Source organism: Lissotriton helveticus, chromosome 11 (assembly GCF_964261635.1).
Source record: "Lissotriton helveticus chromosome 11, aLisHel1.1, whole genome shotgun sequence".
In the NCBI taxonomy this organism is placed as follows: domain Eukaryota; kingdom Metazoa; phylum Chordata; class Amphibia; order Caudata; family Salamandridae; genus Lissotriton; species Lissotriton helveticus.
In genome coordinates, this window is record NC_136072.1 from 815,865,601 (window position 1) to 815,892,158 (window position 26,558).

At 45.2% G+C, this 26,558-nt stretch overlaps 1 protein-coding gene across 3 annotated transcripts in view; it reads right to left on the bottom strand.

The window, feature by feature from the left end:
* Positions 1 to 26,558, bottom strand: part of LOC144792083 (E3 ubiquitin-protein ligase MARCHF5-like) — a 65,751-nt gene that overhangs the window by 5,609 nt on the left and 33,584 nt on the right. For all 3 annotated transcript variants that reach the window (XM_078666933.1, XM_078666935.1, XM_078666934.1), the window contains exons 4-5: positions 18,318 to 18,501; positions 17,935 to 18,101 (exon numbers count right to left, since the gene is read on the bottom strand). In XM_078666933.1, the coding sequence (XP_078523059.1) occupies positions 17,935 to 18,101; positions 18,318 to 18,501 (351 nt within the window). The remainder of the gene's footprint in view (positions 1 to 17,934; positions 18,102 to 18,317; positions 18,502 to 26,558) is intronic.

The following is a 26,558-nucleotide window of genomic DNA, read 5'->3' on the forward strand; positions in this document are numbered from 1 at the left end:
TGGACCAGGTGCTCCATTTCCGGTTGCTTTACTGGAAATGTGTTTTATTAAGGCAAGGACGGCATTACATAGCATTTGTATATCTTAGATCTGCTTTTGATTTAGTTCCCCGCCCCAGGCTTTTGCAGGTCCTGGATGGACTGTGGGCACCGCAATACCTGTTGAATATGATTAAGCGCCTACATGATAATAACTTCGATGGGTGAATTGACCGAGTCTTTTCCGGTCTAAAGGGGGGTGAACATGGGCTGTGTACTAGCCCCTATCCTCTTTACCCATAATATAAATGATCTAGCAGTTTTTGTGGACTGTGGCAGTTCATATGAAGAAAATTACATATTTATATGTATTTGTGCCCCACGCGCTACCCTCTCATCATCTGCCATGTTGAATAAAAACCCCTGCATTACTTCACATTCAGAGGCCTTATTTCTCTGTCACCAGGCCCCTCCATGCCAGACCCTGAAAAAGGCACATGTTACATTTCTCTGCAGCACATTAGATATTTTGCTGAGCAGTCACGGAGAAGAGGCCCAGCCCGGGGTGTCTTAACAGTGTCAAACAAGGGTCGACCTGATAAAGCTGCATTCCGGCCCTGAGCAGGAGGCGAGCAGAAGCCCCTCTGCAGAGATAAGGCCCAGTTTTGCTGTCGGCTCTCAGAGATAAGTGGGGCCCATGTCAAGGGAAACCTCCAAGACAGTTACACAAGGGGTGGACAGGAAGGGCCAAACCAACTTGCTAGTATGAAGCAGCAACACTTCTACAGATGAGAGCAATCTGCATGCTGCCCCGAGCTAGAGATAAGACCAGACATGCTAGTCACTCTGACACCCAGGGCCCTCCCAGACCAACAGAAAGGAAATAGCCCTCGTGTAAAAGTCTGATAAAGTTACGCAAACAGGCAGTGCGAGTTTTTGCTGACCTTGCTGCCCCCTCTATGCACCCACCCACCTATGACTCATTACAGTGAACGCATACATGCTCATATCTTTTTCTTTCCTTCTGCTTGGAGGGCTCCTCCCTATGTATGCAAAGAATGTATAAATATTGTACTCTGTGAATAAAGCTCAGAACTCTCCTGAACCTGCTTGGTGAAAGGAGCTCTCCCTTAACTCGAGTTAATGCAATATAGCCCATTGACTCTAACACCACGGACTCTGCTCCTCATTTATATTTGATCCTTTTTTGCATCTATAGAAATTATGATAGTGTAAATAGTTTATTTACCACATTTTCTGGCGCCCGAATAGGGACGCATCCCCTTTCCCACGCGCCGGCGATGTAGGTCCGGCCCCTGTCCCCTTCTACAGCCTAGACGGACTTCAAGTGTACACGCCAGCGGGACTTCCCGCCAACTCCCTCGGGCCCACGGAGGAGGCATTCTGCGACCAGACATCCACACGAGGCGGTGAGGAAGATTGCGGAGCGTCCTGACCCAGAGCCCAACCCGTGAGAGAGCCGAGTCCGAGGTCTTCAGAAGTCCGCCATTCCTGCGCAAGCGTCAAGCGTCCGATGACCAGGTCTTCAAGTTCTGCTTCCCGGTGAGTACCACTGAGAACGCATAAAGACGGGTTCATTTAATGAACACGGTAAAGACGTGTCTCCTTCACGAGACCGGTATGGTTGTACTGTATTTCAGTGCATAAGTATATGTTGTATATGTTTTGAGTTTGAAATTGTTTTAGTTAGGTTCCAGCATGCCGTTGTTTTCAAAATTGCGTAAAATAGGCACTAAAAAGGGAATATTAGAAGAGGCAGTTAATGTCCCGCCAAGAGATACCCCCGGCCATTTTATGTATAACAAACATGGCATAGGCGCCGTTTTATACCTTGATCTCTGGGTAGATTATACAAAGGATTTAGAGGCAATGTATAGATGGCCTGTTACGGGAACATGGGATGCAGAATGTATCATGAGAGTAGAAGAGGAACTATGGAAAAGGAAATCAAGGCCTTCTCAAAAAGAAGCCATTGACTTATGGCGCAAAGAAGCGAATAGGAGAGCCCAGAAAGAACTCAACAAAGCTGAGAAAGGTAGACAGATGTCAGAACAGGCTAAAGAAAAGAAGTTACAAGATGAGGGTGAACAGGTCAGATCAGAACAGATGGATAGGGAGAGAAACGCTCTTGTTACTGGTATCTACCCTGTACTCTCAGAGGAGATCAAGGAGGAAGTTCCCCAAGATGTACCCCTTAAAATTAAACCAACGGCACCAGAGGCGTTCCTTTCCACCTACCTAGCAGAGCCACCCCCAGCCTACATAGACGCACCATTTCCCCCGCTCCCACCAGAGGCCGTGCCCCAGCCAGTCCAGAACCAACAACAGGCTTCCGGGGGTGCGGAAGGGGGGGGGATAAGGAAATAAAGGATGACGTCGAACTCCCTAGATGTATATATGATTTACAGCCAGGTATTACTGGTCCAATGCGCGCCATATAAATACGAGTAAGGCAAGCCATCGCAGAGCTAGATGGACTGCCTGATATGAATACACATTTAAATGCCTTGTATGAGTTCATCAGAACAGGACGGAACCATGAATGCGTAGCTCAAGCTATGGAAAATAGAAAAGTAAAAGCTAAGAACAACACCCTCCGTTTTATTATCAACTGTCTGATCAGGGAACTTGATGGGGGTGATGGGGACGTGGAGGCTAGTTTAATAGAGTGGAGCGACAACATCAATGACGGTAAACATGATAAGGCAGCGCAGACAGAAGCAATGACGAACAAGATTAAAAAGAAAATACTAGCAGTACGCAACATCGAGAAGGAAGGCAGGGATAGTGTGTCAGAGGAAGGGGATAACAACGAGCCGGCAGACAAAATGAATTTTCTGGGCATAGCACGGCACTGTAATGGCGCCAAACACCATCGACCTCAGAAAACAAGAGTTAACCAGGAAACACACATCTCTTCTGAGGATTTGTTTCAAACAACTGAAAAGGCCCTAGACCATTGGATGGACGACGAGCCACCCCTCACGCCACATGAGAGGGAGTTGGCTCGGTCGGCCACCCAGTGGGTGTCCCAACATCATGTATATAATCCTGACATAGTGGCCCAGATGTTCCTGAGCCTCCCACCACTCGAACAACGCCTGGCCAGCATCTATATGGTCCAACACTTGATCACGTTGTATGAGAGCCAATATCACCACCCTGGCAAATTATATAAAATACTGGAAAAGGTAATACTAGATAGATGGATGAAACAGGGCCCAGAACTGATTAACACCATTTTAGACTTGCGTCTCCAATATGAACAATTCCTGTCCGCCTCAATGACACCCGATCCTCGCCCCAGAGGACAGTACCCTCTGCGAGAGGTCCACCCCATAACAAAACCTCTCTGTCCAGCGGGTATATGTCTATACCCCTCTCACCAAGCTAGAAATACTGGAAATGAAGAGGTTGTTACCTTCCCATGATAAAGACCCAGGGGGGTTTCACAGAGAAATAAAAGATATACTCCGTATAGGAGACTATACTTACCCTGATATCCTAAGGTTACTAAAGGTCTTGTTACCAGCAGGCCTTTACGAGAAACTTAAAGAGAAAGACTGGGATGTGGGAGATAAAACTTTGAAATGGGCAGAGTTGCAAGCTGAAGATGCAGGTAGGGCCCCGGGGGATGGCCTTGGTGAAAAAATTAAGGAGCTCCCCGAACTCCTTATACAAATTTTACCAAGACTATTGACAACCAAAAAGGAAGACTGGGATGCAATTTCAGCATGTAAACAGAAACCAGAGGAAGACACAAGCGATTACTACACTAGGTTGGAGAAATGTTTCGCTGTCAACAGTGGTTTAAAAAACAGTAGTGAGGCCTATCCCCACCTTTTTGTGACCAAACTGGTAGAGAACGCCCTTCCTCAGATTAGGAATAGGGTGCTGAAGGTTGAGAGTACTTGGCAAGCAAATAGCCCCTCACAAATGTTACAGATGTTGCAATACCACCAAAATAGAATAAGGGAGGAACAAGAACAAGAAAAGAAGCGCATGAAGGATACAAAAATGAAGGTGCTAGTTGCCCAAACAGTACCTGCAAACACGAACAAGATTGGTACTGCACCCACTAAAGGGACCTGCAATTATTGTAAACAACAGGGTCACTTTGTAAGGGAATGCCCCGTCCTAAAACACAATATAGCCACAGGTAAAATAAAGGAACGGCCCTATACACCTAGACAGTACAACACTCAGCAGACACAAGCCCCCACCCCGCAGCAGGTCCAGACGCCCGCTGCCGCTGCACCTTAAATGTATCAGTACACGCAGTCAGACTACCCAGAATACCAATCGTTTTCATGAAACAGCCTCGAGAGGGAAGATCGCTTGCCCCTTATCCCAGTTCCTGTGGACCAAGAGGGTCCTTATGTACATGCTCGTTTGCTGGGGCAAGATAGAAAGTTTCTGATTGACACAGGGGCAAGCAGGACTACCATCAGTCATGACGAGGTCCCAGGGGCACCTCTCTCGGGCTCACAGAATATATCCCTGGGATTTTCTGGAAAGCCAATTGTCAACAAAGTATCAGAACCAGTCTCTTTAGGGGTGGGTCCACTGACACGCACCACAGACCTACTACTCACTAAAACATGTCCAGAAAATGTACTAGGTATAAAGACCCTAAAAGAACTGGGAGCAGTTATCTGTTGCTCACCAGAAGGAGTAAGACTGTTTTTGCGTGATTTTAAAGGGCATTTCACGGTTAGAGCTTTTGATCCCAGACTTCAGGATGTCCCACAGTATCTATGGGCACAAGGTTCGACTGACGTAGGTTACATGGATATAACACCACACGAGGTCACTCTTAAGGAAGGAGTAGGCCTACCCCGAATACGACAGTACAGGATTCCACCTGAGGCTGAAACAGCCTTATTAAAAATAATTCAAGAACTCATTGAACAGGGGGTGGTGGTGGAGACAGACTCGAATGTGTGTAACTCCCCCGTCCTCCCTGTTCTTAAACGCACAGACCCTCAAGCACCCCCAGTTTACAGACTAGTAGTTGACCTTCGAGAACTGAACAAATGTGTGGTCCCACAATACCCAGTGGTCCCAGACATTTCCTCATTATTTACTGCCATTGATTCTGAGGCAACATTTTTCACGGTCATTGACCTGAAGAATGCATTCTTCAGCATTCCAATACATCCTGACAGTCAATATCTTTTCGGATTCAGTTTAAAAGGACGCAGCTTCAAATTTACAAGAGCTCCCCAAGGTTTTACAGAAAGCCCCAGTGTTTACAGTCAGGCATTAAAGAGACAACTTGACAGTATAAGTATGCCTACCAACACAGCATTAATACAGTACGTGGATGACATTCTCATCACAGCAAGATCAGAACCTGACTGTGAAAAGGCTTCCCTCACGGTCCTTCACTTTCTGGCGGACAAGGGGCACAAGGTGTCCCCTTCGAAGTTACAGTTCTGTGAACAGCAAGTGGCTTACTTAGGGCACTTGCTGTCCAAGGAGGGTAGGCAGCTGACACAAGAACGAATTAAATTGATTTCCAACATTTCACAACCCAAAACACAGAAAGAAGTACGTGCATTCATTGGCCTTACTTCCTATTGCAGACAATGGATTCCCCAGTATGCCCACATAGTCAAGCCACTCATACAATTGACTACATTGGAGGCGGCCACCTCTAACATCCTCCCTTGGACATCAGAGCACACCCTAGCATTTGAGGAACTAAAACGGGCGTTATGTCAAGCGCCAGTTTTAGCCACTCCTAATTACAAGAAACACTTCACCCTGTTCGTGACAGAGCGGGATGGAACAGCACTATCTGTTCTCACACAAGACCAAGCAGGGAAACACAAGCCATGTGCTTATTTTTCTAGTACACTGGACCCTGTAGCACAGGCTCTGCCAGCATGCTTGAAATCTGTTGCGGCCACAGCTTTGGCCATAAGACAAAGTGACTCGATAGTGCTGGGACACTCCCTGACAGTACAAGTACCACACGCAGTGGAAGTTCTCCTGAATAGGACACAGACACAACACCCGACTGTAGCAAGATTGACAGGATACGAGCTGACACTATTTCAACCCCACATAGAGATTAAAAGATGTAACATACTCAACCCTGCCACTCTTTTACCCTCAAGCACAGATGACACCACACCCCATGACTGTGTGGAAGTAATAAATGTAGTGACGAAGCCAAGACAAGACTTGACAGATGTTGCACTCCCAGACCCTGACATAACGTTTTATGTAGATGGATCATGCATGAGAATAGGGGCAGGAGAATTAGTGGCAGCATACGCCGTAACTACTGACCATGAGATCATAGAGACACAAAGAATAGATATCCTGTCAGCACAAGCAGCAAAGCTCATTGCTTTAACGCAAGCCTGTAAACGAGCAAAACAGTTAAGGGTTAACATCTACACTGATTCACAATATGCGTTTGGGGTAGTTCATGACTTTGGGGTACTATGGAGGCAGAGAGGTTTTCTGACCTCAAACGGGGCTAAGATACAGCATGGCCCTCTCATACAGGCCTTGTTAGAAGCAATACACCTACCTACAGCCATAGCGATCCTGAAATGCAAAGCACACACCAAGGCCACAGATGTCATTTCCCAAGGTAATGACCTGGCAGACCGAACTGCTAAACAGACAGCTCAGACTCCAATTGACATAACAAACTCACAGGTATTACCACTGACAAGGACTATGACAGTCAGGGATCCCTCCAAAGATGTACAAGATATACAGACCCATGCCACTCCAGATGAAATAAAGAAATGGACTGAACAAGGAGGGGTCCAGACTGACCAGGGTTGGATGACTAAAAACAAAAAGACATGGTTCCTTCCAGATTCTATGGTACAGGTGATAATAGAGACAGCACATAGCCCGGCACACTTGGGAGAGAAGGGAATGTTGGATGGCCTGCAGAATATCTGGTTTAACAAACACTTGCGAGCGGCAGCAAAACAGAAAGTGAAGACTTGCATGATTTGTTGCCAATTCAACCCTGGAAAAGGCATCTCAGTGGAACAGGGTGGATTTCATCCCCCTGATCACCCTTTTGAGGTTCTCCAAATGGATTATATCCAAATGGACACATGTAGAGGTTACAAGTATGTCCTGGTAATAGTGTGTGCCCTAACCAGATGGACAGAAGCTTACCCAGTCCCAGATTATACTGCAGTTACAACAGCCAAACAGTTGGTGAGGGAGTTCTTCCCGAGATACGGGTTGCCACGTGTCATTTACTCAGACAATGGCCAGCCCTTCTCCTCAGAGCTCATGAAACAGGTGTCCCTTCTGTTGGGATATACCTGGAAGTTCCATTGTGTAAGGCATCCCCAAGCAGCAGGTTTAGTAGAGAGACATAACCAGACCCTCAAAACAAAATTAGCTAAAATGTGTGCAGAAAAGGGTGTGGATTGGATGGTAGCCTTACCGGTTTCCCTCTTTTACATGCGCATGGTAGCTCATTCTAGAAGCGGCCTATCCCCATATGAGGTGGTCTTTGGAAAACCGCCGAATATGTGGGGTACACCAATGCCTAAAAGAATAACTGATGTTGACAGTACTATGCTCACAGATTACCTGGCTTCCTTGATGTCTGCACTACTCTCTTGCCGTTCGCAGGTTGCCGCTGCCTTCCCTGACAACACCCAGGTCGAGGACCATGCCATAGCCCCAGGGGACTGGGTGCTAGTGAGGAACTTCGACCGGACGAGCCCTCTGGACCCCAGGTGGAAGGCACCAAAATTAGTCCTGCTGACGACGAGGACGGCCATCAAAGTCGAGGGAAGAAAGGGGTGGCTGCATGCCAGTCACTGTAAAAAATACTTTGGGACTACCGGAACATTTGCTAAAAACAAAGACAGTACAGACTTTAAGCCCCCCTTTTTGGAAAAGACTCCCCAGCAAGAGTACACTTCCAAACTGAGATCTAGAAGGTCAGTCGACGTTTGATTGTCTAAGTCCACTCGGTGGTGAAGCGGTTGAACATGATGTCTGACTTGAATAAACTAGTGAACAGTAAAGAACAAAGGACTAATATGAGAGAGAAATACTGCAAGCAATTACACAGCAAATGTATAGTGTCTCTGATTATTGTAATTTTTATGAGCATTGTGGTAATAAGTATTGGCTGGTTCTTACATGTTCTCTATCCACCTGCTGTCTCACAGAACGCCACCACAGTACACTCACATGTTGAGCTCCCAGTACACTTAGAGAACAGAAGAAATGAATTTAAGAACAATACTTTCATCACCCTTTTACAACAACATCAACTGGCCATAAACACATCCAACTGCTGGGTGTGCGGTCTTCTTCCCCACACAGTTGCCAAAGGCATGCCTTTCATCACTCTCCCTTTTTCTTATGAAGGCTCTTGTACTGGTTGGTGGGAAACAAACAAAGCTTCCTATATGGCCAACACGGACACAAAAGAGTAGTCTCAGCTCCGATATCACCTATACATTTTATGTTGGCGAGGTGAAAAGAACAGGGCATGTGGTACCCCACTAGAGCAGGAAGCCTATGCTGACCACGGTAACAGATCTAATAAGTTATATTATCAGTATATGGACAGGAGAAAAAGATCCGTTTCACCTTTTTTGTGGCATCAACGAAAGCCCCTTTTTGTGTCCAAAGTAAAGGAAAGATACGTATGGGTGATAGCATCTGCAATCACACAGTAAATTTGAATGGAACAAACAATACACGGCTTATAGCGGCACAGGGCACCTACTTCATATGTGGGGATAAAGGTTATACATGGCTCCCACAGGGCTGGTCCGGCACTTGTTACATTGCTTTTCTCCTTCCCCCCCACCTACATTGCCCCTGCGGACTATCATGAAATTTGAGCCTCTGACTGTCTATAACAGACGGCGAAGGGGGGGTCATAGATACAGAAGATACAGCAGGGCAGGAGGCGGGAGACTTCTTTGCCGGAGTCATTCCACTTTGGGGTCCAATGGTAAACAGCAGGAACATCCGCCACCTCACACGAGTGGTGCAAAATATGATAGATGCAACGGCAGGTGCCCTCTCTAATCTCACAGCCGAGGTGGTCGCGGATAGACTCATGACCCTACAAAATCGCATTGTTTTAGACATCGTTCTGGCCGACCGTGGTGGTGTATGCAGATTGATCTCCACGAGTTGTTGTGTGTTTATTCCAAATAACGCACCTACGGTATACCAGGCCATTGCCAAGCTACACAAGATGTCAAGTCAGCTAGACATGGATAAAGGAGAATGGTCCTTAAGCAGCTGGTTGTGGGGATTAGTATCAACATGGGGATGGAAAGTGTTGACTGTAGTAGGATCAATACTGTTTATCATCTTCAGTTGTTGCCTCTGCATCCAATGCGGCCCGGCCATCTGCGGTCTGTGCGCCACTGCCTGCATTCCCTGTCCACATGTGCAGAGCAGAAAAAATGAAAAGATCATGTTGCAAGAACACATTAACGGCCTGATGAAAATAGAGGTGTATTAGAGGGGTGCGCTTGGGGACAAGGAGGGAATGAAGAAAATTACATATTTATATGTATTTGTGCCCCACGCGCTACCCTCTCATCATCTGCCATGTTGAATAAAAACCCCTGCATTACTTCACATTCAGAGGCCTTATTTCTCTGTCACCAGGCCCCTCCATGCCAGACCCTGAAAAAGGCACGTTACATTTCTCTGCAGCACATTAGATATTTTGCTGAGCAGTCACGGAGAAGAGGCCCAGCCCGGGGTGTCTTAACAGTGTCAAACAAGGGTCGACCTGATAAAGCTGCATTCCGGCCCTGAGCAGGAGGCGAGCAGAAGCCCCTCTGCAGAGATAAGGCCCAGTTTTGCTGTCGGCTCTCAGAGATAAGTGGGGCCCATGTCAAGGGAAACCTCCAAGACAGTTACACAAGGGGTGGACAGGAAGGGCCAAACCAACTTGCTAGTATGAAGCAGCAACACTTCTACAGATGAGAGCAATCTGCATGCTGCCCCGAGCTAGAGATAAGACCAGACATGCTAGTCACTCTGACACCCAGGGCCCTCCCTGACCAACAGAAAGGAAACAGCCCTCGTGTAAAAGTCTGATAAAGTTACGCAAACAGGTAGTGCGAGTTTTTGCTGACCTTGCTGCCCCCTCTATGCACCCACCCACCTATGACTCATTACAGTGAACGCCTACATGCTCATATCTTTTTCTTTCCTTCTGCTTGGAGGGCTCCTCCCTATGTATGCAAAGAATGTATAAACATTGTACTCTGTGAATAAAGCTCAGAACTCTCCTGAACCTGCTTGGTGAAAGGAGCTCTCCCTTAACTCGAGTTAATGCAATAAAGCCCATTGACTCTAACACCACGGACTCTGCTCCTCATTTATATTTGATCCTTTTTGCATCTATAGAAATTATGATAGTGTAATTTATTTACCACACATATGCCCTGTCCCTTGCAAATATCAGAACACCAGACCTGATATCTGCAGTTTATACATTGCTTATATCGAAGTCTCCCATGGGCCTACAGAAGATTTTGGACAGATTCAATACTTTCTGTACCAGTAGAGGCTTAGACATAAATATCACCAAAACTAAATTTATGGTACTTGTTGGACTTGGCCCTTTTGGCAGGTTCACCCTTAAACTTTTTGCTTTTAAATGTTACCTGATGTTAGTTGTTTTTGGCTACTGCGCACTTTAACACTGTGTCCCAGTGTAAAGTGCGTGCGCGAGTGCGTGTGGTGAGATTGGCCTGTCCTCCCATAGGAATGCATGGGGGATATGTGTGTCCATGGTAGTTCCTGATGTGAGAGGAGTGCAGGGGCAAGTTTGGCATGTGCAAACTCGTGAGATTAAATGCTGCGCGACGGTGTGTGCAGATTTAATATTACTAGTGTAGAAGTGCCACTTTTAGAAGTTGGCATGTCTGTGCAGTGAATGTGAATTGACTGTCTGGCTTGTGATTGGCTGGAGCTGGCTGGTGTGCCTGGCTCCAGGAGTCAGGATGGGTCTGCCCGGTGGTGAATAGGGAGATCTGCATGTAGATGGGAGGGAGGAGTTGCACCTGGGACCTGAATAGGGCTGTGCCTTCTCTCCACAATGCTGGCTCCGCCCCCTGTGGTGCGTCTGATGTCCCTAGCCTGTCCTGTGAATAGGGAGAGGGGCTGAGCAAAACAAAGTGCTCAAGAACCAGTTGTAACAGTCTTAGACAAAGGAAAGGGGCTGTGACCAAGAACCACCCACTCTCGGGCTGGCCATGTATATACCGTAATCCCTTCCTAACAATAGCCAATGGGCTGACTATGTATACACTTTGATCCCCGTCTTACAATAGCCTACAGCCTGCTCTCTTTTTCATCTGAGGCAGCTCTTCACCCCTCTCATTTTAATACCCTCAATAGAGACTTATCATGCCTTTTTGGACACATGTGTCGGCGATATTGACCGCCTGAACGTTTACCATTAAGTGTCACTTTAGCCCCTCGCCTCCGCTCGCAGTTATTTTGCAGCGAACGGAGTGCTTTTTGACCCTTTGAGGTTGCCGTCCCGGCGCCTCTTCTCATTACCTAGCAACGGGTCGTCACGCGCCTCACGTAGCCCCGCCCACTCCCGGAAGCCACGGCCTGTATAACGATGTGCCGGCTCCACTTCAATGTAGCGGGGACAACAGAGAGGTGCGTAGGTAGTCCGACCCTGATACTCGGCGAAACTGTAAGTAATACCATTTTAGCAACTTCACGCTCGCTTGCATCACTAGCAAGCTTCTCAAGCGTCGAAGCTCCACGCACCAGCCCCCCCCCCCCTGTGGCATCTTCTGTTGGTTATTACTTCGGTCGACATTTTGTCTGACGCTCTGTTTATATACCACAGAGTAGGTTTCTTCGCTGATCAAGCCTTCCCTTTGCCCCCTCGAGGCCTCAGAGATCCGCAATAGGAGTAAGATCTCTCCCCGTGACATTGTGTGTTTTGTTTTGTATCATAATTCTAAATGCATGCATTTACGTTAAGCTCACGACATTGTTTGTGAGGCTTGATAGTCACCCAGCCACTAATTGGAGTGCGAGTGACTTGTTTAAATATATGTTTATTGCCACCATACACACCATTATTGATCAGTGTGTCTGAGTGAGCCCACAATGGCTACAATATAGCAACTTTGATCATTTTTATGTACCACGAACCAGCACCATATTACCAGAATACAAGCATGTATTCATTTCAAGGCACAATATTTGTCTACTGTATGGTCAGATGGGATTTGCATGAAGCATGCAGACACGCGAGAGTCGACACTACGTTACAGGCACGTAACTTGTTTGTCGGTGACTGTCTTTTCTTTGTTCCTCCCACAGGTCTCGCCTTTTTTCCTCGCCTATTTTAGGTTTGAAGCATTGCCTACTGCCGATTTTTTGCAGCTAGGCCACATGAATCTAGGACTGGATGCACGTTCGTGTGTGCAGACCATCCATTTTCCTCTTTCTGGTCCTGATGAAAACCTGGGATTTACCGTTTACAGGTTGAAACATGTAGACCACTCACATAGATACTCATGGTCATTATCACCCATCAAGTATCTTCTCACTGTTTTTAATTTTGTCCAGTTGCTCGTGAATACAGTTCTTTTGATAAAGTCATACCAGGACAATTTTTAACACCACTTTTTGCACCATTCACTCAAAAAAAACAGCTCCACTGTAGTTCAGGTGTCGCAGCACACCCTGATGGCATTCGGCCGTCAGGGTGGAACCCCAATGATGAAGCATGTCACCAATCAGGTTGGTGAGTGAGGGTTTTTTTTAACAAAAGGATAATATCCCTTTTGCCAACTGATATCCCATTCAGAACCTTTTTCAAGGTCCCTGTGGTGATACTCCTCTCTTGTTATTTCAATATGTGGAGAACCAGGCAAAATCATATGAAAAGAATCATTGCCTAGTTTCCTTGTGGTGTAAACAATTAATCAATAGAAATGCTTATTGCGGTTTTATTGTTTTATACTTCTTATATGGATTTTAATGATGTATTTATGCTTAACTGTATTTATTCATTACCATGATTATAATTGTTTTATCTGTGCTGCTGCACTTTGATTGCATACTGCTGATTAAAGTAAAGAATCTTAGAGCAAGAAGTGCTGGAAGAAACGCATCAGTATGACGACATCCATTTAGTTTTTCTGGTTTTAAAATTGTATTCTCTCAACATTTAAAGCGCACATTTTTATTTAATCTATCCCAGTGAGTATTCTTGAGCTGCCCATACTAGAAAATAATACAGGTAATCCGGGTGACATAGCGGAGTCTTAAAAGAGTTCACTCCTAAGGACCTTTCTGAGGTTTTTGTTCATTTGGCTTTTGTCTTAGTTTTGTGGTAGCTTTTTGTATTATGATTACAATTGTTTTATATATTTACACTGTTATAAGCAGTGATTTGTATTTATTATGATTCTATGTATATATAAAGCTTTTGCACTGTGCACTTTTATGTTTCATCGAACTGAAATAAAGTTGATTGATTGCGGATTGCTGCCCAATTTGACCTACTTCTTCCATATGAGTTTCCTGAAAGACAAAAAGGCCAGTATCCTAAAACTGGTTAGTCGTGCTTTACTTTTTTATTTCTACAATTAAACTAGTCCCTTTTGTGACTTTAAAAATATAGCTTCATGCTTCTCTATATCACTCTGTATCCGTTGTTTTCTCCCCTCATTTCTCAGATTTCAGAATGATGACTGCTGCATCTCAGCATCACGCAAGTGGGTAACATATGTGAAAGGGAAGCAAGAGGTGGAGGGTTTTTCTATGCAAGACTACTTTCAGAAAGCCTCAAAGGAAGATTTTGGAGTGATACGCCTTGAATGTCCACCCTGACTAGAGATAGGGAATATGGGGACATAGATATTGAAATTGTGAAACAGGGATATAAAGGGAAAATGGGAGACAGAAGGCAAGGGTTCACTTACAGATGGGGGGAAAAGTAGACAGTGGTGGAACACAGAGGGGGAGACATGGAAACATACAACGAAAATAGGGAAACAGCCATGGGAGGCAAGAAACGGAGGCAAAACAAATACTACACATCAAAGACTATTGACTTACACTCACAGCTGTAGTGGAATGAAGCAACATCCAAACCCCATACCTGCTGTGGAGTCCTGTACAGAGAGGACTCACGTCCACTCTATATACAGGTTACAAGTGCCAAGACCCGCCATGTTAATAAGGTCTGCCTCGGGTACAACCCACAACCCAACAACTACACTTGTGCAAAAATAGTGACAGATCGAAAGACTTGTCACTCGCCCCTCTGCTACCTCCCAATTAGAGCCCGCCCTGGACTGGGAATACCCACCACCCAAAGACAATAGCCTGTACTCAAAGAGACTCAACCAGCCCAAGAGACCAATCAATTGGTGAACTGTTGTTTATACAAACAAGCACTGGCAAAGCCAGTAGGTCTCACGTTGCCTTTTGGCTGTGTCAGCTGCTTCTGACAGTGCTGTAAAAGCGCTGGTACGCTGTGTAGCATAGTCAAAATAATAAAAAGATGCCGATCACTTCATTTCACACGTGTGTGTGTCAGAACCCATGCACGCTCCTAATCTTGCAGACACACCTTTAATCAGTAAATTTTAAAAAGCGCAATTTGTACAGCGTGAAAGCACCAATTAAAAAAAAGGAAAAAACAAAGAACCATGGTTGTTGGGGGGTGCGAGGAAGAAGTGGGTATTAGAGGAGCACGTGACAGGAGAAGGGTATAGCACACAGATGGCAAGGGGAGAAGCACAAGCTCAGCAAATGGGCAGGAGAGAGCAACATGGAACATGAGTTGGGGTGGAGAGTACACAGGCAAAAGAGAGTAGTGGAGGTGGGAATAAAGGACATGGATTTAACATGGAGCTGATGGGGGAGTGAAGCACATAAGAAAGTACGTTTGAAAAAGGCAAACACTTGTGAAGTGCTTAAGCAAAAAGAAACAAGTGCGCTGCACTGAGGGTGGGAGCAGACAGACAAGAAACCACAACATGGAGCACGAAGTAGTCAAACAAGCACACAACGTAGACTGATGGAAAAAGAAAAAAGCTGTTCCTAAAAATGAGCAGTGATAGGAAAGTAAGCTATGCTCCAGAGGAGTGGCATATCCAAGATGGACAAGGAAAGCCATCAAATAAAGAAGCAAGCAAATGAGAGCAATAATAAAGCCAACTAATACTAAGCAGTACGAGGGTTTCAAGTCCACTGTATGATCTTGGCAAGCTTACAATAGAGCTTTTGCCACCAGACATCTTGCGCTGTCCGGTAAGCTCGACCAGGAAACAAGATATTCTGCGTGTTAGCTATTTCGGCCAATCTTATTACACCAAATCAAGTTTTTGCCCATCTCAACACTGTCAAAAGACATGTTAGCGGGCTGCCACATCTTAATCATCAAATCATAAAAACAAACCTTTTGTCAGGTCCTACCCTTGAAGCACAAAGCATACAAACCATTGAATTCTTGTTATCGGGACCTTCTCTCCTTTCCCTGATGAGACGACTCCCCAGAAGTTCAAATGAACTGAAAGTTCTCTTTTAAACAACCTTAGAATTTTTCAGAGAGGTAAAGTGTTCCTTTATGCAGTCTGAAAGCAATATTAGACTTTTATTCAAACCAGCAGTGGCTACGGTCAGCTATGCAGAGTGGTGGATGGGCAAATGGGTGATGGGTGCATAAACGGACTAAACTACATTCACTAGATTCATGCAGACATGCATTACATTATTGTTTTAAAGTTAAAATGTTTAACTTTAAAATGGTAATGTAATGCATGTCGGTGATTTAGGGCATACATTCTCAAATACAATACATAAAAAAGGAAATAAAAGTCACTTACCTTGCTGCAGGTCCTCGCTCGGGTACCGGAGCTCTTCTCTCCTCAGCATAGGGCCAGCCACCTCCCCTAACCAATCCTGGTGCTACTCTCAAGCACCAGGATTTGACAGAGCAGGCTCCATCAATGCTTCAAAGGGCACTGGGGGCCTGTGCCTGCTCTCAACCCAGCTTTCCAAGACAGCTGGGTTGAGAGGTTTCAAGTGCACACGTCTGGCTAGCCGTCGCAAGACAGACAAAGAAACATGCACACTTTAAACTTAAAGTGCCCCGCAATCCCTCCTCTCTGCTCCTGCCACTAAGCAGCATCCTGCCCCGTCCTAGCACTGCTCGGCACTACTCGGGACGCGGAGTTAATGAAAAATAAAATTGTTATAATGTTTATTACCATCTTATTTTTCATCTGGGGGCATTTTGATTAGTGAGGCAAGGCTCCTCCGGCTCAACGGAGGAGCCGCCCCAGGGAACCAGGAAATACTCCTACATCTCACTCTTCTTCTGCTGAGCTACAATTAAAGGTTATGGGCTTGTGTGAAGGGTCTTGCAGATCACACAAATCTTGCAGACCTGAAAGTTCTTCTAAGTTCCAGTAACTTTCAGTGCATTTATGTGGCTGAGCCTGTTAAAGCTTGGTTCCCAAGTTTCTGCTGAGCTACAATTAAAGGTTATGGGCTTGTGTTAAGCGCCTTGCAGGTCACACAAATCTTGCAGACCTGAAACTTCTTCTAAGTTAAAGTAACTTTCATTGCATTTTTCTGGCCAGTCCTGTAAAAGCTTGGTGCCCAAGTTGGGTTTAACATTTTATATTCGACGCATTTTTATCTTCCTGTGTCCAACAACACTGCCTACATTGACAAAGCTGGTCATAAAATATTCTCTTTATGGCAACACACAAATTATATGCACTGTAACATATCTTATTTCATTAATATACTACCCTCCTTACCTTCATTGTATATAACTATTTTATTTTGTAAATATGTCGCAATTTAAATATCAATAGAATGAGGCAGATTGTGTTTACTGGAATCTAAATGTTTTTGTACTGCTCGACATGAGAGAGACTGATGTTAGATATGACCGAGATGTTTGCACTAGATTTGCTGTTAGATTCTCTGGCATGATTGAGGCAAAGATGCAGTTCACAATCTTGAAGCAGATTGCTTCAAAGTAGCACAGAGGGAATGCCAGTCACAGACCACAAGAAGGTCAGTACAGCACCATTCATCTAAACAGACAGATCAACATAGAGCCTGTCAAACACACAGATGTTGAGTAAGCAAAAGTCTTGTACACAAAGTCCAGAACTGTACTCCCCATGGTGTCACAAGTCACAGTGACGATGACCAGAACAGAGATGGGCTTGTGGAAAAATAAAGTACCATTCCTTCGAACATGCAAAAGTGCTAATGTGGCAATGGACACGGGGGCAAATGTCAGCAGACTTCAGTCCCATAAGAAACATTACAGTAACAATACCCAGATACAGAAAGGGCTCTCCATATATGTGATGTGCATTGCATGATCTTTCCTGCGTGACAGGCAACACAGAAGAGAAATGTGCTACAATTTCAAAAGGTGAAGCAAATCAAGCACACTGCTCATTCGTACAAAGCACACTATTTGTCCTTGGTACAGAAACCTAAGGAATCAACTAAGAAGCCAGAAAATGAGAGCGAAAATAAAGCTAGCCACTAGTAAGCAGCGGGTGAGCCTAAAGTCTTTGCTGTGTCGGATAGGCTTGACCTAGAAACAAGGAAGGCAGTGGTCCCACAAACACAGAAACATCACACCAATGATTCCATGTATGAAGGACAGGTCACCAGCACACCGTTGCATCAAGTATACAACCCATTCTTCACCGTAAATGAATGCCACCTTACAAATGCCCTACTTAAATTAACGACTTCTCAAAACAGTATCAGGAAATAATACAACTGCCCCTCTATCACATTGACATGGAAGCGCACCACTTGTCCCAAGTTCCAAGGGTTTTGGGGGAACCATTCCCCAGACACATGAAAGCAGACCTACAAACAGCAAAACCATCAGGCAACACAACAAGCTGGTCACACTCACCAGGATAGTTCGCTGCAGGCTGGAGTTGACACCACGAAACATCACTCGGCCCACCAGGTTGGCGATAGATGGGAAGACAAGTGCTCCACAAAGAGTGCGTGAAACTGACAAGTGGTCACTCTGTGGGTAGGACTCCAGAGGCATGTGCGGTAAAGGACGGCCAATGCCTAATGGAGAAATTAATGAAGAAATTAAACCAGTAAGAAGAGAGAATAGAGAATTTCAAAATTTAGATTTTATGATATATCAGATATGATTTATGAAGCATAATTCTAAAACAGACCTCTACAAAGCCGATAGGGTGAAGTTCTGCTTTACAAGCACAGGTATCTGGTACTTGTACCAGAGCAGGAATCCTCATGTCAGGTACATCGTATTCTTACCTAACAGCAGTGCATTGAGAGCTTGCAATTTGCTGGAGTATTTGTGCCACATCCGCAGCACGTAATCTTCCCAGCGAATCATCTTGCCTAGCACCAGCATGACGGGAATGGTGGGAAGGCCCATGAGCAGAAAGAGTGGGTCAGCACGTTCCATCACATCTAAACCTTTCTTGTGACCAACAACCTGAAGCATAGAGATGAAAAAACAGAGCATTGAGGTACCATACTCCTCTTCCAAACCTAAATACTCTTGACAAACACACAGGAACAATACAAAGAGAGCCTGCTCTAGCTGCACAACTTAATGATGGGGTTCGTAGAAGAATGTAGCAAACACTTTCAAAGTACAAGTTAACTTCTCACAAGCGATTTAAACCAGTGCACGTCTTCTAACGTTCCGCTAAAAGGACAATGAGAAGAAGATTCAGCCAATACAGTGTATGACAAATTGAGAAAACTTTCTTTTGCATCTGTAGAGCAGGAACTGAAATTTGTGGGGGTAAACCTGCAGTTTGAAGGGGAAAAAACTATTACCTGTAGAACATGATTTAAAACACTTGAGTTTAACTCCATGGTTCTGGACATTATTTGTTTCATGAAAATAATGTTGTATCTTTCCCCTTTTTCTTCCACTGCATAACAAGGTGTTGCGATGTACCCGCTATTCCAGTTTAGTGGTCAGAAAATCATTTTTGAAAGACAATCCTCCACTTGATTGCATTTCCCAGTTGTACTCTAGTATGCTGATATTTGAATAGTGCTTTTAGTATCCCTCTAAGAGGCCAAAAATGCGTATTCAATTGTTGAGTGAGTAGGTGTGTGGAATGTCTAATCTATATAGCGCTTCGTGATCGGGTAGAACACATTTTATTCCTGCAAGGCTGAAGAAAAAACTGCTAACTCTGAACATGGATAAGGAGCATTTGCAGGATTAGAACCAGACTATAAACATAGTATCCAGTAATTCTGAACTCATAAAAAAGTTTGCTCTTGGACTCACTGGGGAATTCAGACAAATGACCCATATGCTTCATTGAGCTAATTTGAAAGGGAGGATTTTCACAAAATCAAGTGACAGTTGCAGAAGTTTCCTAATGGAGCTTGACAAAACATTGCCTTTTAGTTCAACGCCAGAAATTAAACCTCTTTAAGCCAGTATGCAGAAGAACGGTCCAGGAAAGGCACAAATGAGGAAAAACAAGCACTCGCCCTCAAATACAAACTGTGCCAGATCGAATGGCTCTAAAAGTGTAGTACTGCAACATTTATGCAGCACTTACTTCTCTGTGGTGCACTAAAACACCTGTCTACATGGTTAGCACACCACACTTTGTAGGGTGTGTGGTGGGAAGTGGGGTGCCTTTGTTTTTATCCTATGTTGGAAGGGGTACCACGCCTTACGCGATGGCCACCGAGGTGTGATGACTGTGGTGTGGGATGCAGCATTTGACACTGTGATGGATGAAGGGGGGGGGGGGAGACAGGGGGGGGAGAAAGAGAGAGGGGGAAGAGAGAGAGAGTTGGGGAGAGAGAGAGGGGTAGAGAGAGAGGGGGAAGAGAGATAGTGAGGGGGAAGAGAGAGCGAGAGAGGGGGAAGAGTGAGAGGGGGAAGAGAGGGAGAAGAGAGAGGGGGGAGAAAGGGAGAGGGAGATAGAGGGGGAAGAGAGAAAGTGAGGGGGAAGAGAGCGAGAGGAGGGGGAAGAGAGAGGGGGGAAGAGAGAGGGAGAAGAGAGAGGGGGGAGAGAGGGAGAGAGAGGGAGAGAGAGGGGGAAGAGAGAGAGAGGGGGAAGAGAGAGTGAGGGGGAAGAGAGAGCGAGGGGGAAGAGAGAGCGAGGGGGAAAGGGGAGAGGGGGAAGAGAGAGAGGGGGGAAGAGAGGGGGAGAGGGGGGGAGAGAGAGGGGGAAGAGAGAGAGGTGGAAGAGAGAGAGGGGGAAGAGAGAGAGGGGGAAGAGAGAGAGGGGGAAGAGAGAGAGGGGGAAGAGAGAGAGGGGGTAGAGAGAGAGGGGGTAGAGAGAGGGGGAAGAAGGACAGGGGGAAGAGAGGAGAGAGGGAAGAGAGGAGAGGGGGAAGAGAGGAGAGGGGGAAGAGAGGAGAGGGGGAAGAGAGGAGAGGGGGAAGAGAGGAGAGGGGGAAGAGAGGAGAGGGGGAAGAGAGGAGAGGGGGAAGAGAGGAGAGGGGGAAGAGAGGAGAGGGGGAAGAGAGGAGAGGGGGAAGAGAGAGAGGGGGGAGAGAGAGAGAGGGGGGAGAGAGAGAGGGGGGAGAGAGAGAGGGGGAGAGAGAGAGAGGGGGGAGAGAGGGAAAGAGGGGGAAGAGAGAGAGAAAGAGGGGGAGCGAGAGAGAGAAAGAGGAGAGAGAGGGGGAGCGAGAGAGAGGGGGAGCGAGAGAGAGGGGGAGCGAGAGAGAAGGGGGAGAGGGAGAGGTGGAGAGGGAGAGAGGGGGAGAGGGAGAGAGGGGGAAAGGGAGAGAGGGAGAGAGAGAGAGAGAGCGAGAGAGAGACACACACAGAGGTGTGCAGTTTATAGTTTTCATTAAGCTTGCAGTTTGGAGCAGCTCCGCAGACCCCTTTATGGTATTTCTTAGGATCACAGTTCACTTCGCTGGTCACCGCACTTGGTTGACTATTCTAAAATATTTTGTTTCGTTTATGGTTCATGGGAAAGGTGACATGGGAAGAGATCTACTGGGACCGACTTAAAGAAAAAATAACATCCCTTAACTGATTGTCATTGTGAAAGGTCCAGAAGTGGTCATAGTATGTAGCTTTTCGGGCACTGCATGGGTAGACTAATGTAGAGTACTCCGATTGGTTAGCAGCTCAAGGCAGATCTCTCCAGTTATTCATTGCCTCTTCATTTGGTGATGGCTAGTTTATGGGGCAGTCACAGTAATGTGTGATGGACAAAACGCACAGCAGATGTCTTATGTCAGTGTAAATGTGTGAACCAGTGAAAGTGGATTTTGTTGCCTGTATAAACTGCCATTGTCTTACCTGACCACTTAGTATTGTGGTTGCAACTTTTTTTGTGTACACTTCATTTTAAGAGAAAGTCACCAATTTTGCTTTTATCCTTACACATATAGTGCTTATAACCAGGAGGCATTCTAGAAGCATTAAAAATAAGACTCCTTGCTTTCTGTTTTTAATAATGTTTTAAGTTAAATACAGCAATAACACAATGTGGAAACAAAGTAGGAGTGCATGTTTATCAGTTGAATAAATGTGGCAATATACAATTTTTATTGGAAGAACAGTTCATAATGCAAACTGTGCCACAGCTTATTGCCTTCCCTTACACTATTAAGTTTAAACAACTTACAAATATAGATACAACAATGACTTAGGGGTGGGCAATTCTTTTTCACAGATCTATACGGGGGTTTGCAAACTAGCTGCACTGAGGCTGGTTTCATTAGACAAAGTAAACGTGAAAACTTGATGTCTAACTCCAAATAATATGCCCTTCTCTCCAGGTGTTAGGAATTCCACAACCCTGAAAAGTGACAAACTAGAAGGCTTTGTTTTTTGTGGTACATAAATACGGACACAAATCATTTACACACACTGACCAATCACACATACAAAGACAGACAAACACCAGACATCCTTCACAAAGTCTCGCACATGTTAGGGAAGCACATGCAATTTCAACACACGACCCACTTTCTACAGTCCCTTTGGCAATGTGCTTTCATATCAGATGGCTTCAGTGCACCGAAAATAGAAGCACAGTGTAAACAAACGTGACATTTTTAGGTCTCACCTAGGCAGCCCCTGCTCTGTCTTTCTGAGACATGCAGTATTCAGGATATGGGCATGAAGCTCTGCCCACTTTCCACCCATCTTTTTAATAGGCTCTTGTCACTGTCCATTGTAAATGGTGGCTTTTCATTGGTCAATAGGCTTAGTAGTCCCTCCTTAGTACCACATTTTCTCGTCTTGTAACCTCCCTTGAGCACAGCACCTGTTACATGTGTTGTTATTTGGTACCTTTTAATTACACTTATTCAGCACTATTTTCGTAATTACTTTCTCCTAGCCGGCACTACCACAAATCAGAGGCTGTGTGTTTTCCTGGCTCAGCGTGGCGCTCAAGTATGGACGCCACACATTATGTTTTAATGGCACTCCCACCCCTCCCCGCTCCACGGAGGGTAGATGTTATCGCTTTTGATTTTTTTAAAATCAACTTCATCTTTAACAATGGCGGCTGCACCCCTTTATTAGTATGCGTGGCTCACCAAACTCCTTTTTAAAAAATATCATAAGTTTTTTTAAGCAGCAGCGGTGCGCTTTACTTTTGTTTTTATTATATATTTTTTAACCAGTGTGGCACGCCATTTTCATTTTGTGCGTCGGCTATTTGGGTGGTGCTACAGGGAGAGAGCGGGCAGAGGGACCACCACCGCAGGAAACAACAATATCGCAGAGCTCTTCAGGGCAACGCAGCTGCCCGTGAGCACTCTGCACCAGGTGAGAGGGTGCTACTGGCCACCATGTTGCATCCACAGCATTTAAAAAACAATTTAGGACATGGAAGCTCCATAGTCACTGCTACAGAGTGCTCGTTGCCACCTGCACAGTGGTGCATTCTGCATATGCACTGCTTTCAGACACGATTTCTGTGAATGCCTTTTCATACCACAATGCATGCGCGCATATACATGGGCAGACATCTTTGGATGGATTTCCATCCCATTCAAAGGTGTCTTTGTGTCCTTAGGCAAGTCACACGTGAGTACATGCCACTCCAAAATTATGCGACCTGCAACTTTAATTGTACAAAATAAGCACCCGTATAAAGTGAAAGGCCTGCAGCATCGGGAAAGCTGCAGCGGCCTCAGTGAAGAACCATACATGTAGGCAGGGGCTTCAGCATCTAACATAGGGATAGATAAAATAAGCGCTATATAAATGTTGGTGCACAATCCATACAACAAAGCCTCACCATACATAAATCTGTCCCACCTCTCCAAAAATGTACAATACTCTCCGCCTCTCCTCCAAACATACATACCCCAATTCTCCTACCTCTCTCTATAAGTATAACTCTCCTGGACATCCATCCATCCAAACTCCTCGCCATACACCCAATCCCCCCCCCCCCCTCTCTCCATACCCACCCACCCCCCAAAACAAAAAATTCGCCGCTGCAGCTCTGCAATATACATACACAGATACACTACTCCTCTCCATCAGTAAACCCGAAGCCTCTTTAAGGATTCCCAGACTCCCGCCCAGTACTGCTGGCTTCACTTCCCCTTGTTTCCAATGGAGAATTTGCAATGCATTAGGTCTCGCAATAGTTAAATGCACAGCTATTGGATTTGCAAATGGAATAGTAATACTGCGGGGGAAAGAACATTGTTTTGGTTTTTTTAACTTTATTTATTCTTTATTTATAGTCTTTTGTAGTAACAGCGGTACATGCATGGCATGCCACCATTGTTACATAAGTGAATAAATGGAAGAAAACAAAATGTGTTTGTCCGCCGCATTACTTTTACTGTTTTGTGTAGTTCCTATACATCTATATAGGATCTGCACGTTTAGACAACATATACTATTGGAGTGGTGTCCAGACTGGTTCCAGACACCCCCACAGGATATGTTCGCCTGTAGACCAGCTAGCTCACAGTGCCACTATGTGCCCCTCTTACCAGGGAGCAAATAGTTTCTGGCAACTATTGAACATGACAAACCTGACTCCTCAGGGATCGTGGAAACAGTACAGTACTTTTCGCTCAGTCACTCGTGCTTACTTTGTCTCAGAGAGATACACAGAATAAACAGTGGGGACATTTTCAATAAGTATTTATTGAACCAACGTCACTCTAGTATAAAATATGTGTGTTGCAACAACCATTAGACTGAAACAGATATATACGGTCATGAGCACTAAGAGTGAATAAAAAGTAGAATTCTATCATAGTGCTAAAACAATGGATTTATGCAGGCATATAGCTACACAACGGTTATAATGTGTACTCCAACTATGCAAACCCTAACTAAATGTACCTAGCACGTATGTAAGTGTATAGTCAAGAATCCCCCTAGGATAGAGCGAAGGACCCCATCTTGGTCTCGAGTTGGACACCCCGCAAGGGATGTTAAGACCACTGTGTGCTGGAGTATCTGCATGCATGGACATCAGCGTCTCGTGTCAGCATTGAAGTCTTTCTCCTCTGGTTTGCCTAGTAAAGATGCGGTGCTTATATACCTAGATGTGCGTCATGGTATTGTGGGCATGTCGGACGAGGATGACGATAGTGGTGATCCTTATACAGAGTTACTATACAGAAGATGGTAATCCTGCTGGGATACTGAGAATTCTCATGCATAATAAATGAGGCTAATTTTCGGAGAAAACCACACATTTATGCGGCACCTAACTAGGTAAAAGGTCAGCACCAGAAACGTTATGTAGAACAATGGCAGGACAAATATAGGTAAAAGGTCGTGCAACTACCTAGGCCTATATTGGGGTACATTGGGGTTCATAACCCACTCCTCATCCGACTGAACGACAAAGTAAAAAATGCTAAAAATATGCATGTTTAAAATTCATATAAAGACATTGCTAAAATAGGAGTAAAAACATCTAACAACATTGTTTGTGTTAAAAATGATGCAAAAGTCAAAAAAGCTATAGAAGTCCTCTAAATAGTCAATATACCGTTAGATCAACTGAGTACGTTGAAAGCCATTGTGTTGAGTGAGAGCAAAAGAGGAAAAATTAAACAAAATGATGTTTTTTAATTCCAATTTAGGTTGTTTTCGAAAAAAGGCCTAATTGTTCCCAGCACACAGGGAGCCAAATGTTTATGTGTCCTGTGTGGGAGATGCAACATCACTGCTGCTTTCCTTCGCAGACGACGGTCCCTGTAACACCTCTTTTATCAGGTCAATGGAGCAAAGTTGATTTTCTCCGGTTCCCACTGCAGCTGCTGAGGAAGCACTTGATGCCTGTGAGCCTGGTACAGAACCGGTGTCCATTCAGACAGGAGCTGAAGCATCCTGTGGTGGCTCCAAGAAAGCCAACATCAGGATTGGAATACGCGGAGGACACTGCACTACATGGGCCTTTCACGGGTCCAGCAGTACATCCACGTCTGGAGGCGCAACCGATGGAAGTGTTAGACAGATGTCCAACACGCATTCATGTCCGTAGAATAAGCAGCGGAGTACGGACAAGACGCAGTCGACCTAGACTGATCTGAATGACAGAAACCAATGCTCACTTAGCTCCCGAAGCGGAGGTGAGCCCAGATAAAGTACCATACGTTCGAAGCAACGTCGCTCCAAGAACACTTTTTCCATCTCTTTGGAATTTGGGACGTCCATTGCGTAGCAGGATAATTAAAACCAGGATACCCACTAAAAGTAGTAGGACCAGCAGAAGCCCTCCAAAAACGCTTCCCACTACGTAGTGTATTAATGATGGAATAACTCCGAAAACCGTCTGAAAGGTGCCTAATAGCCCAGAATCTATGTCCTTAAAAAAGTGTACTACCCCACTCGTATCAGACTTGTTAAAGATACAATGTACCATTTCCCCAAAATGGAGCGGGAAATTAGTTCGGACTAGTGCCTGTTTCTCAGCTGAGACCCTGCAACCTGGAGATCAAAAGTCTCAAGAGCGGAGGTTAAGGCCACCTCCTTCTATAAAAGTATGGCTTTAAGTCTGCTCTAAGAATCAAACCATATAAAGGAAATATTCAATGAAGGCCACATCAGTGCCTCCCTGACTGTATGGGTCAGTGGAAACAATACTTGCATACTACAAGTAACCCTGGAACTTACTGTGACCAGATATGCGTGCATATACCTTGACAGTTCAACATCAAACAAATCCTGTTTGAGAGTAGTTTGAACAACGGATGAATCACGCAGCTGGGGATTAAATGACGAGATAGGTTTGCAACCAAACCAATGCAAGCTCCGTGAAGCATAATGTCCTAACAAATTAGAGACCCATTTAACTGATTCTTACAGTCTGAACCGCTGAGAAACAATTCAGTGTCCCCATTCCTGCATCTAAATCTGTAAGGTAATTCCCAGGATTCATGGATGCATTCCCTACCCAACGCTTCATACCGGCCTACTTGGTGGTACTGTAGACAATATTGAAATTGGAATGTTGTCACTGGCAATATTATATGCCCATGGATTAACCATTCTGTGGAAGGTGACTCAGCCACGGTGAAAGGTAATCGGCCTAATTTTTCAGTGCACAACATTGT